The sequence below is a fragment of the Pelodiscus sinensis genome, chromosome 6, assembly GCF_049634645.1.
Source record: "Pelodiscus sinensis isolate JC-2024 chromosome 6, ASM4963464v1, whole genome shotgun sequence".
In the NCBI taxonomy this organism is placed as follows: domain Eukaryota; kingdom Metazoa; phylum Chordata; order Testudines; family Trionychidae; genus Pelodiscus; species Pelodiscus sinensis.
Window position 1 is genome coordinate 54,966,221 of NC_134716.1, and position 18,554 is coordinate 54,984,774.

Sequence of the window (18,554 nt, forward strand, 5' to 3'; positions counted from 1 at the left end):
AAACCCCATTGTCTGAATGGAGAGCCTGTGTATGAAGAGATAGGAGCCGTAGTTTCCTTCTGCAAGATGTGATGAACCCAAATTTTTGTTCTGGGATCCATGCATAACTGCTAACATTTTTTTAAAAATTTGCAATAATTGTCCACTTAAACCAAGACCCTATAGGTTAGGGTGCCCCTGGATGATGTGTGTACGTATCCTAAAGTTTAGCACTTACTTAGTGCCATATAGTCACTGATTAATTATTTATTGCAATTCTTTATGAAGATAGGTAATTATTATTATTAGCAGAGATAAAGGAGGGACAAGGAAAAACTGGGGGGCAAAATCAAATCAGTATCTTAGATGCCTACATACAAATGCAAGAAGTATAGAGAATAAGCAAGAAGAATTTGAAGTGTTAATAAATAAACACAACTATGACAGAGTTGGTATCTCAGAGACTTGGTGGGATAATACACACAATTGGAGTATTGGTATAGAAGGGAACAGCTTCCTCAGGAAGGATAGGCAGCGAAAAAGGGAGGAGATGTTGCCATGTATATTAAAAATGTATACACTTGGACTGAGGTGGAGAGGGACATAGGAGACAGACTTGTTGAGAGCCTCTGGGTTAGGTTAAAAAAGGGGGTAAAAAACAAGGGTGATGTCATACTAGGGGTCTACGACAGACCGCCTATCCAGGCAGAAGAGGTGGATGAGGCTTTTTTTAAACAACTAGCAAAACAATCCATTTGGTGGTGATAGGGGATTTCAACTACCCCGACATTTTTGGGAAGCTAACAGCAGGGCACAGACTGGACTGTATTGGAGACTTTTTTATTTCAGAAGGTTGAGAAAAGCCACTGGGGGGAATCTGTACTTGATTTGATTTTAACAAATAGGGAGGAGGAACTGGTTGAAAATTTGAAGTGGAAGGCAACTTGTGTGAAAGTGATCATGAAATCATGGCATTCATGATCCTAAGGAATGGTAGAAGAGAGAACAGCAAAATAAAGACAATGGATTTCAGGAAGGCAGATTTTAGTAAACTCAGAGAGCTGATAGGTAAGATCCCATGGGAAGCAAGACTAAGAGGAAAAACAACTGAAGAGAGATGGCAATTTTTAAAGGGAGATTATTAAAGGATCAAAAGCTAACTATTCCACTGCTGTAGGAAAGATAGAAAGTCTGGCAGGAGACCATCTTGGATCAACCAGGAGATCTTATATGATCTAAAGAAATCAAAAAGGAGTCATATAAAAAGTAGAAACTAGGTCAAATTACAAAGGCTGAATATAAGTAAACACCACAAGCATGCAAGGGCAAGATTAAAAAGGCAAAGGTGCAAAACGAGCTCAATCTAGCTAGAGACATAAAGGATAACAGAAGACACTCTACAAGTATATTAGAAACAAGAGGAAGCAAGAGAAAGACCAAGGACAGAGTAGGCCCACTGCTCAGTGAAGAGGGAGAAACAATAACAGAAAATTTGGATATGGCAGAGGTGCTTAATGACATCTTTGTTCCAGTTTTTGTCAAGATGGATGGTGATGGGATGCCTAACATAGTGAATGTTAGTGAGAATGGGGTAAGTTTAAAAATTAAAATAAAAAAAGAACAAGTTAAAATTTACTTAAAAAAGTTAGATGTCTGCAAGTCATGAGGGCCTGATGAGATGCATCCTAGAATGCTAATAGAAGAACTATCATCTTTGAAAAATCATGGAAGTCGGGAGAGATTCCAGAAGACTGGAAAAGGGCAAATATAATGCCCATCTATAAAAAGGGAAATAAGAACAACCCAGGAAGACACAGACCAGTCAGTTTATCTTCTGTGCCACGAAAGATAATGGAGCAAGTAATTAAGGAATTCCTATGCAAACACTGGGAAGATAATAAGGTGATAGGTAACAGTCAGCATGGATTTGTAAAGAACAAATTATGTCAAATTCATCTGACATCTTTCTTGGATAGGATATCAAGCCTTGTGGATAAGAGAGAAGTGGTAGATTGGTATATCTAGACTTTAGTACGGCATTTGACATGGTCTCTCGTGACCTCCTTTTCAATAAACTAGGGAAATACAACCTAGATGGGGCTATTATAAGGTGGGTGAATAACTGGATGGATAATCACTCTCAGAGTAGTTATTAACGGTTCACAATCATGTTGGAAGGGCATAACAAGTGGGGTTCTGCAGGGGTCTCTTTTGGGACCGGTTTTGTTCAATATCTTCATCAATGATTTAGATGACGGCATAGAAAGTACGATTATTAAGTTTGCAGATTATACCATGCTGGGAGAGTTTGCAAGTGCTTTGGAGGATAGGGTCAAAATTCAAAATGACGTGGACAAACTAGAGAAATTGTCTGAGGTAATCAGGATAAAGTTTAATAAGGATAAATGCAAAGTACTCCACTTAGGAAGGAACAATCAGTTTCACACATGCAGAATGGGAAGCGACTGTCTAGGAAGGAGTACGGATGAAAGAGATTTAGGAGTCATGGTGGACTACAAGTTAAACATGAGTCAACAGTGTGACACTAATGCAAAAAAAAGCAAGCATGATTCTCGGATGCATTCACAGGAGTGTTGTGAGCAAGACACAAGAAATAATTCTTCTGCTCTCTCTGTGCTGATTAGGCCCCAATTGGAGAATTGTGTCTAGTTCTGGGCACCACATTTCAAGAAAGATGTGGAGAAATTGGAGAAGGTCCAGAGAAGAGCAACAAAAATGATTAAAGGTCTAGACAACATGACCTATGAGGAAAGACTGAAAGAACGGAGCTTGTTTAGTTTAGAAAAAAGAAGACTGAGGAGGGACATGATAGCAAATTTCAGGAATCTAAAAGGGTGTTACAAGGAGGAGGGAGAAAATTTGTTCTCCTAGGCCTCTGATGATAGAACAAGCAGCAATGGGCTCAAATTACAGAAAGAGAGATTTAGGTTGGACATTACAAAAAAATTCCTAATAGACAGAGTGGTTAAACTCTGAAATAAATTGCCTAGGGAGCTTATGGAATCTCCATCACTGGAGATATTTAGGAGCAGGCTGAATAGACATCTATCAGGGATGATATAGACAGTGCTTGGTCCTGCCATGAGGGCAGGGGACTGGACTTGATATCTCAAGGTCCCTTCCAGTTCTAGAATCCTATGATTATCTCTATTTCCTGAGCGTATGTCTACACTTACACTCTAGTTTGAACTATGAATGCAAATGTAGGCATTCAAAACAGTCAATGGAGAGGGGATTTAAATATCCCGTGCTTCATTAGCATGATCTCGCTGGTGCGTTACTCTGATCAACAGCTGTTTCAAAAGTGAAAGTGCGTGCCGTACAAAAAATGTTACTCCTCATTTTTTGAGAAACTAAGAAAGAAAAGTTAATGTTTCTCTCTCAAAAGAGCAACTATGTAAATATAGGGTTATATCTATTTATGCCCATCAAGGATATGGCATGGTATCTTCTCTCTCAACAGTTCTGTTCTCCATGTGTATTTCATTACACCTTTAATGAAAAAACAGAACCAGAACTGAAATGGTTACCAGCTCTGAGAAAGTAAATTGCATTAGTTTCTGGATCAAGTATCTTCAACAGAGTTCTTGGTTAAACTCCAATTACAGGGGGCCCCTTATGCTACTGCCTGTCTTGCAGAAATGCCTATACAGGTTGAACCTCTCTAGTCTGGCACCCTCAGGACCTGACCAGTGCCGAACCAGAGACTTTACTTGACCATGGGAGGTCAATATTTTCTAGCAGCATTACCAACACTTCCACTGCTTACTGGACTTTTAGAAGACTTGTAAGGGTAAATTAGAGGTTAGTCCAACCACATTCAAGGCAATAAGTAGTAATAAAGGGCATCACTGGAAGACGACAGCAAAAGAGACTTTACAACTGAAACTTAGATAAACATTCAGCTGCATAACAAGCTGTGGATACTCCAGGAGCTAAGAAGAATCAGGTGTAAATAACACCAATAATTATTATTCTTTTATATTAGGGATGTAAATATTGGTTAAAACAGGTAAACAATGAAAACTGTATCATTTAAACAGATAACCAAGGTTTCTCTGGAAGGCTGGAGCAGGGCACATGTGGCCAAGGTCCTGCCTGCCTGCCAGGGCTGGTCCAGCCTGCCTAGCCCACTGTGGCCAGGGATGCTCTGACTCGGTGCAGCTGGCTGGCTGTTGGGTTAGGTCTGGTTAACTAGGATGCCTTCTGGTGAGCCTAATGCTTACCAGTTTACCAATTAACTTTTTAACTACTTTATTTAAGTTTAAGTTTGCAAGGCACACTCTGAAAATAAAAAGAAACATTTCTTAAAAGAGAGCTGAGCAGACCATTCTAGCTGGGAGGTGACTAGAGAATTAATAGTGACTTCTAGCTGCATTTCCTGCCCTGCTCTCCCTTGCTTTATGACTTTTTATGCAGCAGTTTATGTAGAGATATGTGTGGAAGATTATAATTTAGACACACTCAATCATAGACAATATTATTAACATAACCGTTTATGTGAGTGCCCTGGAAGCTGGGATTGAGAACACAATGTAACTGTTTACAACAGTTCACCAAAGAGGTTCTCTAGTTTGTTTTATTGAAAGTTTTATTCCTCTCTCATTCACTGGTTTGCTGTTTAATGAACCCCAAGATTATTACAATTCACATCCCATTCCCTGGTCCTTCTTCATCCACTTGCTTGTAACAGAAAGTACTGTCTGAGTAGCCCCTGCCTTCCCTTCTGCAGCCAGTCACAATCTGAGTAGAAAAGAAAGTGAGGCTTTAATTCCCTTTAATTTCAAGTCCAGCTGCCAGAAAGACTGTGACAATCAGCTCTTAATGATTTTGGCAGGAGAAACAGCTATTAGAAAGCTTCAATTTATCTACAAACCTTGGTAATTTACAACTATGTAAAAGAAATACAGAAATAAGGCTTGCAAAGTCTGGCATGCTCCATCTTCCCATGAATTTCAGGTCTCAGGTTTCTGCTGTAAATGTTTTAGATTCAACATGGAAGCACAATTAAACCATCAGATGAAAACATAAAAAACTTTTCATAGCTCCACACTAACGTATTACTCTCATCAATACATTTTTGTTCATCACAGAAAGAAAAACAAAAGAGGCTTAATCTGATTTAGAAAGTGAAAAACAACACAGCGTGCACTTCTTGTCAGCGGGGGGAAAAGGTCTCCAGCTGGTTCTCATCTATATGCCATGATTCTTCATTTAGTTTACACTATTAAACTCAAAAACTTTGCTTTAATCTTAACTGTTACAGTATGTCTTAGAGCAGAGTACAGTAGAATCTATCTTGTAGCATCTCTGATAGGATTTCAGGACCTGGCAAAATATCATCCCTCAAACTGATCATGTCATAGGGATAGTAAATGTATCCAACATTCTTTCATTGGCGCCTTCATCATTATGTCTTGTCACCAATGGTTTCTTGGTTTTAAAGTAAATTGTTGCATATATTGTGGTTTGGAGCTGCTTGGATGAAGCCTTACATTTATACAGCAAAATCCTTTTATGGATTTTTTTTTGTTGCTAATGACCTAACATCTGTTGAAAAAAAAATCCATGTTTCCAGAAAGCAGTACAAAAATAACAGAAAACAAAAACAACAAGACAAAGTGCAGTGTTAAGTATTACACTTTAAGAAGCAGCCTAAAGAGGATGGGAGAACAAAAGTGGGAGGCATACCTGATCTGTCTTCATTTTGTGAATCACATCTCCTACATAATTCTGGGATAGTCTTGAGAGAAGTTACAGAGTACTGAAATAGAGAGAGGTAAAAATGCATATAAAATACAAATTTGATACATTCCCCAAGTTATACAAAAGAAACATGCATTAGTAGTAGGCACATCCAGGGCCAGATTAAATCTTCTGGGGACTCGGGGTTATTAGATTTTGTGGAGCCCTCTAGGCTTCAAGGTGAGGCCAAAAATAAGGTGTTCAGAATATGGAAGAGGATTGCAGGCAGGGGCAGAAGATTGGGATGCGAGAGGGGGTAAAGGCTCTGGCTGGGGGGTGTGGGTTCTAGGGTAGGGCTTGGGATGAGAGGCTTTGGGTGCAAGAGAGGACTCCAGGCTGAGGCCCAGGGGTATGGAGTATGGGGAGAGGGCTCAGGATAGGAGGTGCAGATGCGGGGCCTCGATGAGAGTTCAGGTGTGCGAGAGGCAGGGGTTTGGGGTTCAAGATGCTTCCTTTTGGTGATGCAGGCCTTGAGGAAGGGAAGGGGCAGGTGTCTCTGTGTGTTTCCCTGCATCTCCCATTGGCCATGATTCTCAGCATAAGGGAGCTACAAGGGTGGAACCTGCAGGCAAGGGAAGTGCACAGATGGAACATCTGGTAGCTGTTGCTCCAGCCCAGCTTTAGTGGCTGCAACTCAGATCCCTGGATTGTGGGGGACTCACATAAAGATATACACTTTCAGTGGCCTAGAGATTTTTTTGCAAGGTCCCACTTAGCCTGTGACCCTAAGATCCAGCCCCTAAAGCTCCCTTCTTAATCTGGCCTTGGGTACAAACTCTTTTCAAGTGTCTGATGTCAGGGCTACCCCTACTCTGCTCATGAAATGGAGTAGCTGGTAACTGCTTATGAAGGTAACTGCATGCCAGCATTCACTGCCCCATCAGATATCAAGCTACAGCATTTCTTGAGGGGACTTATCATCCTTTTGGAGCTCAACTGCTTGGGTCATGATGATTATCACATATATTAATTATAGTCACAGCTTGCACAACCATATTAACATTGAAAGAGAGTTTAGAAATCCAGGGACTACTTTGGTCATGTGTGCTATGTGGTATAGTGTTTGATTTTTCAAGATCCAAATTACCTCTCTAACATAATTTGTTTTATACTAGGCAACATTCAGATTTCTACAAGGCTAACTGAAAAAAAATATGCTTGTATACTAAAGACCTAATATATAGATACCTCCCCAAAATATACTCATAAAAACAAGTCAACTCATCCAAGAATAGGTTTCATGAAAACAAACACGTATTAGCACTTTGATATGAAAAGACTACACCTGATATTGATTAGCATGTTATTCTTTGGATTCAGCTTTAAAGGGAGAAAAATAAGGATGACATATTCAGCCGATTAAGCTGCAATCACTTTCTTGTAATCATGTGGAATGCCTTCAATCTGCCATATGATCCAACAGTATAAAAATACAATTTCCCACAAACAGAAATCTGGTTATCAATATCAAGAAGCCCTTAATCTAGTGTTAGAGTGTCACAAGAGTCTCCTTCCAAACCAACACATTTGAAAATCATTATGCCTTTGGGAAAAAAAATCAATGGCTTTTGAACATTTAAAAGATCTATTAAAACCAGTCACAAGTAAAAAGTATTTAGGATTAATATAGCACAAAATTTTGAGGAATGTATAAAAGCCATATGTTCTTAAAGGAAGGAATATTTTTAGCTAGTCTGCTATTGACAGATGAAGCGGAACAATAACATACAAAAACATGGCAGCTTTCCACACAAAAAAGCAACTGTCATACCAGTTTTGTTTTTATGTTGACAGTTTGCCAATTGCATGTCTGAAGCAAATTAAAGTTCAAGTGACAATATGCCACTGAATCATACAAAGTAAATCTCAGGTGACCAATTACAGAAATAACTTACTCTTTTTGAGTCAAATGAACTCAAGTAAAATATGGCTACTTCTCTCTTTCTCTCTCTTTTACACACACACACACACACACACACACACACACACACCCACCCACCCACCCCCTCTCTCTCTCTCTCCCTGACATACTACTTTTCTCCTTTATGGCCTACAAATCCTGAGAGATATTGGGCACCTGCATTTATGTCCATGGGAACTGAAAATGTTAAGCATTCTCAGCCTCAGAACTTTAATTCATGAATATTTATATTGCAGTGCTACCCAGAGAACCCAACCTGGACAGACATCCTATATACTAAGGAGTAGTACAGGCATATAAAAATATTTGGTCCCCGCTCATAATCTAAGGGTATGTTTATGTGTAATGCCAATAGGCGGAGCTGAACCTGAACCCGGCATTTCTGGAGCTTAGTGCAGGAGCCTCTACAGCTTGAGCTAAAAGCCAGCTGGCTATCAGCTAAGGCTGTAGAACAGACTCATTCTCTCTCTCTCTCTGTAGGTGATTTAAGTGCCACTACATGGAACAGCGCACCACATCCAGCAGGTGTGTAGTTACTGACTTCCCCTAGCTGAGGAAGTGCATCCTGAGCTTCAGAAACCCAGAAAACCAGCTGGCTTTTAGCTTATGCAGTAGAAGCTCATGCACTAAACTCTAGAGCAGTGTTTCTGAAAATGTTCCACCGAATCACTCTCAGAAACACATTAACTGGCCACCCTGATTCATTTACCTGCGCTGTGGTCACGGAGCCTCGCAGCTCCAATTGGCTCGGTTTCATCCTTTGCAGCCAACGGGAGCTGCGGGAAGTGGTGGCCCGGCCCACACTGCTCCCCGCAGTTCCCCTTGGCTACAAAGGATGAAACAGAGCCAATGGGAACTGCGAGGCTCTGTGGCCATGGCGCGGGTAAATTAACCAGGGTGGCCGCAAGGCTCCATGGCTGCAGTGCAGTTAAATAAACAAACCAGGGCATCCAGTTAATGTGTTTCTGAGAGTGATTCCGCAGAACAGTTTCAGAAACACTGCTCTAGAGGTTCCCGGTTGGTTCTGCCTGTCGGTGTTACAAGTGGGAGCTCATTTGGGATTTCCACTGGGACATCACTGAAGCTCAGGATGCGCTTCCTCAGTTAGGGGAAGTCAGTAACCCACACGCCTGCTGAGTGTTGTGTAGCGTTCCATGCAGTGTGCATGAGACCACCTACAGAGAGAAAGAATGAGTAGCCTTTACAGCCTTAGCTGAGAGGTTTTTAGCTCATGCAGTAGAAGCTCATACACTAAGCTCCAGAGGTCCCAGGTTCACTTCCATCTGTTAGTGTTACATATATTGCAATCAAACACCTATGGTTGGTCCATGTCAGCTGACTCTGACTAAGGGGCTTGGACAAAGGGCCTGCTTAACTTCAGTGTCGATATTTGGATTGAGACTGCCGTCTAAGCTCTGGGAGCCCTCTCACTGCACAGGGTCCAAGAGCCTGGAGCTCCAGCCCAAGCCCAAATGTCTACATCACAATTAAACAGCCCTTTAGTCTGAACCCTGTGAACTGGCATTGGCCAGCCAAGGTGTCAGCTGGCATTGGCCAGCCAAGGTTTTTAATTCCAATGTAGATATACTCTAAAATGGTAAGTGATACGTGAAGGGTGGTGAGAAAAGGATACCATCAAATACAAATACATACTAGGAATGTTAAATGTCGGTTAATTGAACAGATGATTAACCTCAGGAATTCTTATCAGTTACTTGCCTATTCTCTAGTCCCCAGGGGTGGAGATGGCAGCCAGTACTCTGGCCCCACTCCCGAGGAGCCCCCTGCCACTCTGCGCTGCTGCCTCTGTATCAGAGGTAGCAGCATGTGGTACCAGGCAGGTGCTGGTTCGTGAGGGTAGCCAGTTAAAAAAAAAAAAAAAACAGCTCCCCTCATGGACTGGCTGCCTGTTGCCCCATGCTGCTGCCTCTGATATAGAAGCAGCAGCATGGGGTAGCAGCAGCCCCTCTCCAGGAGTGGGCTGAGCTCCTGGGAGGGATGAGGCATAACTGAGCCGGGTTGCCTGACCGCCTGGCTCCTAAATACACTAAATGCAGAGCCACATCGCTGGGTAGGTCCCTGACCCAAAACAAGCTAGGACTGAGCCAGGCTGCCTGCCTGCCCACCCGGCTCCTAATACACTTTAAATTCAGAGCTGCATCGGGGTAGGTCCTTGACCCACCATGAGGCAGTAGAGCCGGGCTACTAGCCAGCCTACTAAAAAATTTGCTGACTGGGGGAGAGGGAGGGAGAAGAAGGGGAGGGAGATTGCGTGTAGTCTATAGCATTAACCAATAAGCTTTTGCTTATCAGTTAATCGACTATACTATTGCATCCCTAACACACACACACACACACACACACACACACACACACACACACACACACCCAAAAAAGATAATGTTGAACCAGCATATTAAGATACTTAATAGAAGCATCTTATTTCCAAAGAAATATGGTGGCTTTGTAACATCAGCTAGTATAGGTTAAACTGTTACACAGTCTGTATTTCATTCTGAATTAGGCCTTTTGTACTCCATAGTTATGTGTTTTGCCAGGCATCCTCAAAAGTGAAAATCCATTCCTTTTCAGGATTTTTTCCCTTCTTCTCCTGGACGTACAAAGTTTCTTGTCAAGTCTACATTGTATTAAAATATATTCAAAAAAGTCAACTGAATGTGTTATAAATCAGATGATGATGTTTAAGGATGTATGCTTGATTTCATTAACAGATTTCCTCCCACCCACCTCTGTTCTCAGAAATATTTTTGCACTTTTGCATTTCTGCTATCTGCATTTGTGGTCAATACAGAGAAGATGCTTTCAGCTGAGAAACTACAGAGCTGCTAGAAGGTAATAGTATTTGCTTCCTGTAGCAGACTTTTCCCAGCCCTAAAAGCATAAGCCACTGCCAGTTCTTCCCCCTGCAACTTCCTTCTCCAGTTTTCTAGTTCCAGTCCCAATCCACTCCTGTTTGTTAACCTTTCTTCCAGCCAGAATTTCTAGCTTACTCAATGGATCAAACGGTAACGTTGATTGCTGTGGGCCTCCCATTCTGAACGCTATGTTTGCTATTCACAATCCTGTAATGTTATTTTCCACTTCTTAGTCAAGGATCTTAAAATGTTTTATACGTACTAATTAAGCCTCTCCTCAACCAACCACACCTTCACAGAGTGAAATGGAGGAGACTTGTGGATGACCTATGCTCCACTCGGAGTACAAGGGTTTAAGAAGAATAACTTACTCTGATCAGTCTTATCACGTGCAACCACTTAAATCCTACTTTTTATATTTAATAAAATCACTTTTTGTTTTTAAGAACATAAGAATGGCCATAATGGGTCAGACCAAAGGCCCATCTGTCCCAGCATCTTATCTTCTTACAGTAGCCAATGTCAGGTGCTCCAGAGAGAATGAACACAACAGAAAATCATCAAGTAATCCATTCCCTGTTGCCCATTCCCAGCTTCTGACAGAGACTAGGGACTATTACATCCAGTGTAAAAAATGGTTATCTAGGAAGGAACAAGAGCTGTGTATATCTCTTCATCGATGATACAGGGAGCATATTTTGTGAGCTTGTTCTGTGTAAAAACTTTTATGCAGGGTAAGATGTATTTATCTAGGGCTTTGATCCCATTGGGACAATGCACCTGGATGCTGTGTTAAGGCCCTGCAACAGAGCCCTCCTGGAACTGAGCTGTTCTAAGTGTCCATGTTACTCTGCTGTGGGCTGAAATCCCAACTCTGTGGGCCTTTCTGGGGGACACCAGAGCTTCTGGCTCAGGACAGGGTGGTGGGGTTCAATGGTATGATCAGGTCATCAAGTGATGCCAACCTGTCACAGTGGTGTAGTCAAGCAGGGATTATGAACACAGCTGGTTGCCCTGCAACACTAGAAGTGTTTTTAAGTGAGTTTTAAGCGTGGGGGCTGGAGAACAGAAAGTGATTCTCAGTTTGTTAATTTCTGTTTCTTGTTTTGGGTAAGGGAAATAGGGACAGTTTATGCATGGTCATTCAAACTTAAAATTAATTGCCAGCCCAATAACAGAAGAAAGAAAAGTAATGGAAGAAAAATTAAATCTTAAGCACCGATAGGCAACAGAAACAGTTTTAAAAATAAAATTAAATAAAATGTATAGTGACAATAATGGCCATGGCTAGTCTATCACTTGTCTAATGTGATAACTTTCACTACAACTTCCCAAGAGACACTCAGCACCTCAATGGGAACATGACAACCACAAATATCAGGTCCATAGTGACTGCTGAAACCATCAAGGACTTTGTCCTGCTACTAATGAAGTCAATGGTCAAACTCTAACTGATTTCACTGGCAATGGATTGGGTCTCCAGTGCCTCCATCTTGATCTCAAACTCATAACTCCTCTGTTTTTAGCTAGATGATACAGACAGCTTCTTGTTCACATTACAATTATGTTTTTATAAGGTGTTATTAACATTACAGAACTTTTCCTAGAATAAACCATTCTTGTTTAAATACTACTCTGGAAAATGCAGCAATCTAGTAGTCTTTTATTCACATGAAATCACCTACAGAAAATTACATTTTAATTCCAAATTCTGACCTACCATTCAAAATTCTTGATGGATACTAAATTCTTTAAGTGATATACTATATTGTAACTCTGGATATTAACACTAACTCAAAAAGATCAGAGTTAACTACCAGAGTTAAGATTAAACTTTATCAAATTATGAAACTGTAAACATTTAAAGTGTTTTAAAACACTTTAAAATTAGCTACTTCATGGTTTACAACTGTGCAGTACCTTCCTCATTCAGGACACTTTTAAAGGGTTGCTATTTACACAGCTTTACTAGTTCTAGATCTCAATACATAGAAAGCATCATCATACATAGTGCTTCCATAGTAAAATGAAAAGCACTCCTTTTCCCCCCCTTGAGAGACAAGGTTATAAATGCTAGCTCAAGTCGCAACTGAAAATGAGTAAGGTGGTCGACTCTTAACTATTCCCTACTGTAGGGGTGGCCAACCTGTTAGAGATGAAGAGCCAAAAAAGTGGTGGATATATCTATCTATATAGGTGCCAGGACTCTGGGGGAAAAGTTGTTGAGAGGGAAGGGGAAAAAAAATGTCACGCCAGGGCACCCATTAAAAGCTGCATGTCCTAGCTGCCCCAGGGGTGCATGCAATTCATTTAAGTTATGCATATATATATTGTATGCAAAATATAGTGATAACAATAACATTACAGAATGTTTCAGAAAAGAGCCACTCTCACTGGGTTGAAACAGGAGGTGCAGGCTCTGGGGTGAGAATGAAGGATTTGGGTGTGGGAAGGGGTGAGAGGTGCAAGCTCTGGGAGGTAATTTGGGTACAGGAGGAAGCAGAGAAGAGGATGCTGGCTCAGCGAGGGGGCTCCAGGCTGGAGAGTGTTGAGGTCAGGTGGAGGGTTGGGGTGCTGTGCAAGCTGCAGGAGTTTGGGCTGGGGTGCATGAGGGGCTCAGGTCAGGGAGGCTGGGAGTATGATGCGCTCAGGACACAGATTTGAAGTGTGTGAATGGTGTGGGAGTGATGTGGCAGAAGACTGGGAATGTGGGGGTGCAGGAGTTTGGGGATGCGAGTGGCTCAGGACAGGGGGTTCCAGTGATAGGCTGAGGTTTGGGGCATGGGGGGGGGTACAGGAGTGTTATGATGCTGCGGCCAGATGGGAGCTAGGTTCCAATTGGGGGCTTGTTGGCCAGGATTCATTTTTAAATAAAATATTATGTCAAACACAAAATGTTTCAGCATTGTCTTTTTTTATGAGAGGGGTGGGGAACCTGTTTTGAGTCAGGTGTCATTGACCTACAGAAAAGTTAGTCGGGGCCACACAAGTGAGATGCAAAAAAAAAAAAAAAACACACCACACCCCACACACACACCCTCCAAAACCTCCGAAGCCCCAACTGCTGGTGGGGACAGGGAACAGGGTGCTGGGGCAGAGACATGTGTGGGGGGGGGGGGGCGCGGAGGGTCTGGCCAGGGAGAGGGGACATGGTGCTAGGGCAGAGTGCTGGGGCAAGGTGCTGGTACTGAGGCAGGGAGTCATGGGGGGAGGGGAGTTCTGGTTAGGGGGAGGGGACACGGTGCTGGTGAAAGGGGAAGGGTGTTGGTGGGTTCTGGGGCAGGGTGCTGGAGCAGAGGACAGGGTGCTGGTGCTGGGGCAGGGACTCGTGGAGGGGTCTGGCCAGGGGGAGGGGACGGGGTGCTGGGGCAGAATGCTGGGGCAGGTGGCAGGGTGCTAGGGCAGGGCGCTGGTGTGTGCTGGGGCAGGGGACAGATGGGTGCTGGGACTTGTGTGTGTGTGTGGGGGCGGTCTGGCCAGGGGGAGGGGACAGGGACAGCTGGAGCCAGTACCTGGGGATCCTACAGCTGTGTGCCAGGTCTGGGATCTCAGTAAGCACGTGCACTGCTTCCTCTTCCTCCAAACAGCCAGCACGTTTCCTGAACAGCTAGTTCTGTGGTGCGCCAGCAACTTCCTTCCCCTGCTGCCTGCCTGTGGGGAGGGGGAGGGGGAGTCCCAGGACTGCTCAGGAAGCACACACCATGCTCCTCACTCCCCACGACAGCCACGCACATCCTGAACAGTTGGAGCTGGTGAGGTCCTGGGACTCTCCCTCCCCACAGGTAGGCAGTAGGTGAAGGAAATTGCTGGCGCATCACAGAACTAGCTGTTCAGGAAACATACTGGCTGGTTGGGGAAGGGGGAAGCAGCGCACGTGCTTACTGAGACTCCAGACCTACTCGCCCGCAAGCCAATCTCCTTCTCCATTCCTCTCCCCTCACCCAGAGCCAGTCATTCCCTCCTTGCTCTAATCCAATCCTCCTCCACTCCCCTAGAGCCAGGCTCCCTGCCCTGTGCCAATCCAATCCCTCCCACCCCGCTCTAACCTAAGGCCCAGAGCAGCAGCTACTGCCATGTGCGTCTCCCTCCAGGTGCTGGGGTGCGTGCGCTGAATGGCCGGCCTTCAGCACATGCTGGCTGGGAGCCATGCACATGGGGAAGGAGGGGAAGAGACGGGAGCTGTGAGCAGAGCAGCAGGCCTTGAGCACGCACTGGCTGGGATGCTATGAACATGGGAGGTGCTGCGAGCAGAGCAGCGGTCCATGAGAATGCGCTGGCTGGGATGCTGTGAGTGGGAGGGGGGAAAAGGGGACGGGCTGTGAGCAGAGAGGCGGGCTGTGAGCACATGCTGGAACGTGGCTCAGAGCAGCCCGGCCGTGAGCAGCCTTGTGCAGAGCGGCCAACCTGAGTGGTACCATCAGCAGCTGCAATTTTTTAATCAAAGAGCCGCATGCGGCTCACGAGCTGTGGGTTGGCCACCCCTGCCCTACAGGATTTTTGAATGCCTTACAGCACTCTTATTCACAACTCCACAAATTCACAATCTAAGTCCAGAACACACTGTGGGTGATGCAGGTCAGGAACAAGATTATGAAGTAGCAAAGCAGCCTTACAACACATTTTATTAATTCACTTGTTTATACTGCACATCTGATCCAAATGGCTGCCTAAGCACAACAGATTTGATATAAAAAATGAACCAAAAAGCTTACACACAAACTTTGCCTATGTCATGTCAGTGGTCTCTGTGCTTTTGCAAACTCAGAATTCACTTAGCTAAACATTAAAACAATCAAGCATAAAGAATAGCATTCATAACTGAAAAGAAAATAACAGGCTGGTGGCGTGACTATAAGAAAATAATCTACTTCCCAAGAGGATCAACTATGAGCCAACTGACTATGATTAACACATTTACAGCCCTATTTTGAGTCTTCATGCTTATGTGTGTGATTTGTATCATTTGATGTACATATATTTTATTCTGTATTTTATTCTTTACTTGTAACAGTCAGGAGTTGTTTTTATATTTTATTATGCAAATCTTTTGTTTGAATCTGAAAAAGTCTAAGTCTTAACTGCCTTCTACTCTGTCTCACTGTAAAAGGATGATAATTGATTCTGCCTATTGCTCAAAAATTTCAGAATTCTAGCCATGTTAGTCTGTAACTTTAAAAACAATAAGTAGTCCTGTGGCATCTTAGAGGCTTACCAATATATATACAGGCAGTCCCCGGGTTACGTACAAGATAGGGACTGTAGGTTTGTTCTTAAGTTGAATCTGTATGTAAGTCGGAACTGGCGTCCAGATTCAGCCGCTGCTGAAACTGACCGCCAGTTCTGACTTACATACAGATTCAACTTAAGAACAAACCTACAGTCCCTAAGTCGGAACTGGCGTCCAGATTCAGCCGCTGCTGAAACTGACCGCCAGTTCTGACTTACATACAGATTCAACTTAAGAACCCCAAGCTTCCCCAAGTCAGCTGCTGCTGAAACTGATCAGCGCTGATTCCAGGAAGCCTGGGACAGAGCAACTCTGCCTCGGGCTTCCTATAGTCAGCGCTGGTCAGTTTCAGCAGCGGCTGAGTTGGGGACGCCTGGGGCAGAGCAGCTGGGGTGCTGCTGGGTTGCTCCAGTAGCACTGCTCCTCCGCGCTACTGGACCAACCCAGCAGCACCCCAGCTGCTCTGCCCCAGGCGTCCTGATTCAGCCACTGCTGAAACTGACCAACAGCGGCTGAATCAGGACCTGGGGCAGAGCAGCTGGGGTGCTGCCGGGTTGGTCCAGTAGTGCCCAGAGCGGCGCTGCAGGACCAATCGGCAGCGCCCCAGCTGCTCTGCTCCAGGGTCCAAAACAAAAGCCTGGTCTGCTGGGGGGAGGGGGGCACACTAGCCGCGCCCCCCCACCCCCCAGCAGACCAGGGACACGGGGAGCAGAGCCGCAGCGGCAGCGGGGTGCCGCGCCTCTGAGGCTTTGCTCTGGCAAATTCTCAGAGGCGCGGGACCCCCCCGCGGCTGCGGCTTCAATCCCGGTGCCTGTGGTCGGCTGGGGACGGTCCCCAGCAGACCACAGGCACCGGGACTGAAGTGGCAGCCGTGGGGGGTTCCCGCGCTTCTGAGGCTTTGCTCTGGCAAAGCCTCAGAAGCGCGGGAACCCGCCCGGTGCCCCTGGTCTGCTGGAGACGGTCTCCAGCAGACCAGGGGCACCGGAGCAGCTTACGAACGGGGGCTCTCTCGCCCCGGAGCTCGCAGATAGCAATCCGCTACCTCGACCTCCAGGGCGAGAAAGCCCCGTTCGTAAGTGTGGATCCGACATAAGTCGGTTCCGCGTAAGTCGGGGACTGCCTGTAGTATCATGAGCTTTCATGTGCTAAACCCACTTCTTCAGATGAGCTGATCAATGTTTGGCTTGGGTGAGCAGCTGTTGAAGACAGCCAATTTTTTTAATAAAAGACAAAAGGCTTGGACATTATTTCCAATTAATCAAGGAGTGCAATAGCTAATCTATGTAAATACAAAATTTTATTGCTGTATTTAATTTCCTCTTACTGTTAAACTCACATGCAGCATCTTCTCCATCTCCAATCCAGCACTGACACGAAGCTGACAGACCCCTGTATCCATGCAAAGCTTGTTGGGAAACAGAATGTCTTCCTGCGTGCATATACAATACCTAACACATCCTCTATCCTAACTGGAACATTTGGTATTAATAATTTCAAACTGCTTAACATGGAAGAGTAGTGAACAGCTTGCAAGAAACCATAAAGGGACCACTAGACCAGTATACAACTTACTAATGGGACTTATTTTATCTGTCCCCAGAGGACTGACTGGGAAAGGGTGAAGGTTAAACTTGCATATACTGGTTTTTATAGGTCTATCTGAGATTAAATGCTATTTACAAGTTTCAAATTGCTCCATTTCCTGCTTTTCTTGTCGACTATACGCCCATGTCACTTGCTCTTTCATAACAGTAATAAGTGAAGATGTGCCAGTTGGGGACCAAATGTAATTTTAATTTTAAACAGAATATCTCAGTACAGTATAAACTAGAGTTACATTACTGTACTGACTATAAACTCCACCCAAATAAATCTGTGATTTGTGATACTTAATGGATGGTATCCTAAGAGTCTAAAAAATGGGCATTTTATGGAACAGAAAGTTATAGTTTCTATTTACTGAGAAACACACGTAAAATTAAGACAAAATAAATATTTATTTTATATTTAAAACAGCTTTAGTATTCCAAAGGCAGTCCCTCTGTGGCCATTCAGATCTGTACATCTTGTCCAAGATGATCCACAAGGATTTCATCTGGGATAGTGACTTTCTGGTATGGACATCAGTACACTGAAAATGGACTGAGACCACTACAGCCCTTCACATAAGCCACAGAACAACCACTGGATTGTAACTACTTATCTGCTTTGGATCTTAACAGGAAGTCTAGCAGGAAAGTTGAAAATGTTAACAAACGTGCTCTGGAGCTGCTCTCTCCACAGCAGCATGGAGATGAAATATGAAGATTCAGAAAGCCACAAAAGCTTGACAGCAAGCCCTAAACAACAACAACCCTTCCCCCCCCCCCCCCCCCAAATGTACATAACTGGAAATTAGAGGAGCAGCAGCATTAGTGTTCTGTGGATTGATAAAAGGGAGAATTCTGCCCAGTTCTCATGTCTGCACACATTTCTGTGCCAAGCCTGTGTACTCATGCATTTGACCACACAAGAGATGAACATAGTGGTAAAACCAGTATCACTCAAGCTAATCTTGCCTTTGACATCAACTCCTTCATTCTCCTACCTAGGGATGGGGATAGAATTTCTTCTTCTATAATCTACGCCATTAGATCAAAGGTTCAGCAAGAGGTCAGAATACTTCCTAACAGCATGGGCAATCTCAGCTGTACAACAGTGTAACTGGTAGTGAAATCCACCATTTAGTAGCATCAGGCACAATGGGAGAGGCAAGAGGAGGATACATCTATTCTGCTCTATGTTT

General features: G+C 44.0%; 1 protein-coding gene across 7 annotated transcripts in view; it reads right to left on the minus strand.

The window, feature by feature from the left end:
- The window catches only part of SNCAIP (synuclein alpha interacting protein), a 134,125-nt gene that overhangs the window by 56,806 nt on the left and 58,765 nt on the right, over nt 1–18,554 (minus strand). For 6 of the 7 annotated variants that reach the window (XM_075931945.1, XM_075931948.1, XM_075931947.1 and 3 more), the window contains one exon: nt 5,692–5,764. In XM_075931945.1, coding sequence (XP_075788060.1) covers nt 5,692–5,764 — 73 coding nt within the window. Of the gene's footprint in view, nt 1–5,691; nt 5,765–17,105; nt 17,159–18,554 lie in introns of all 7 variants that reach the window. The other variant, XM_075931950.1, reaches the window with a different exon arrangement.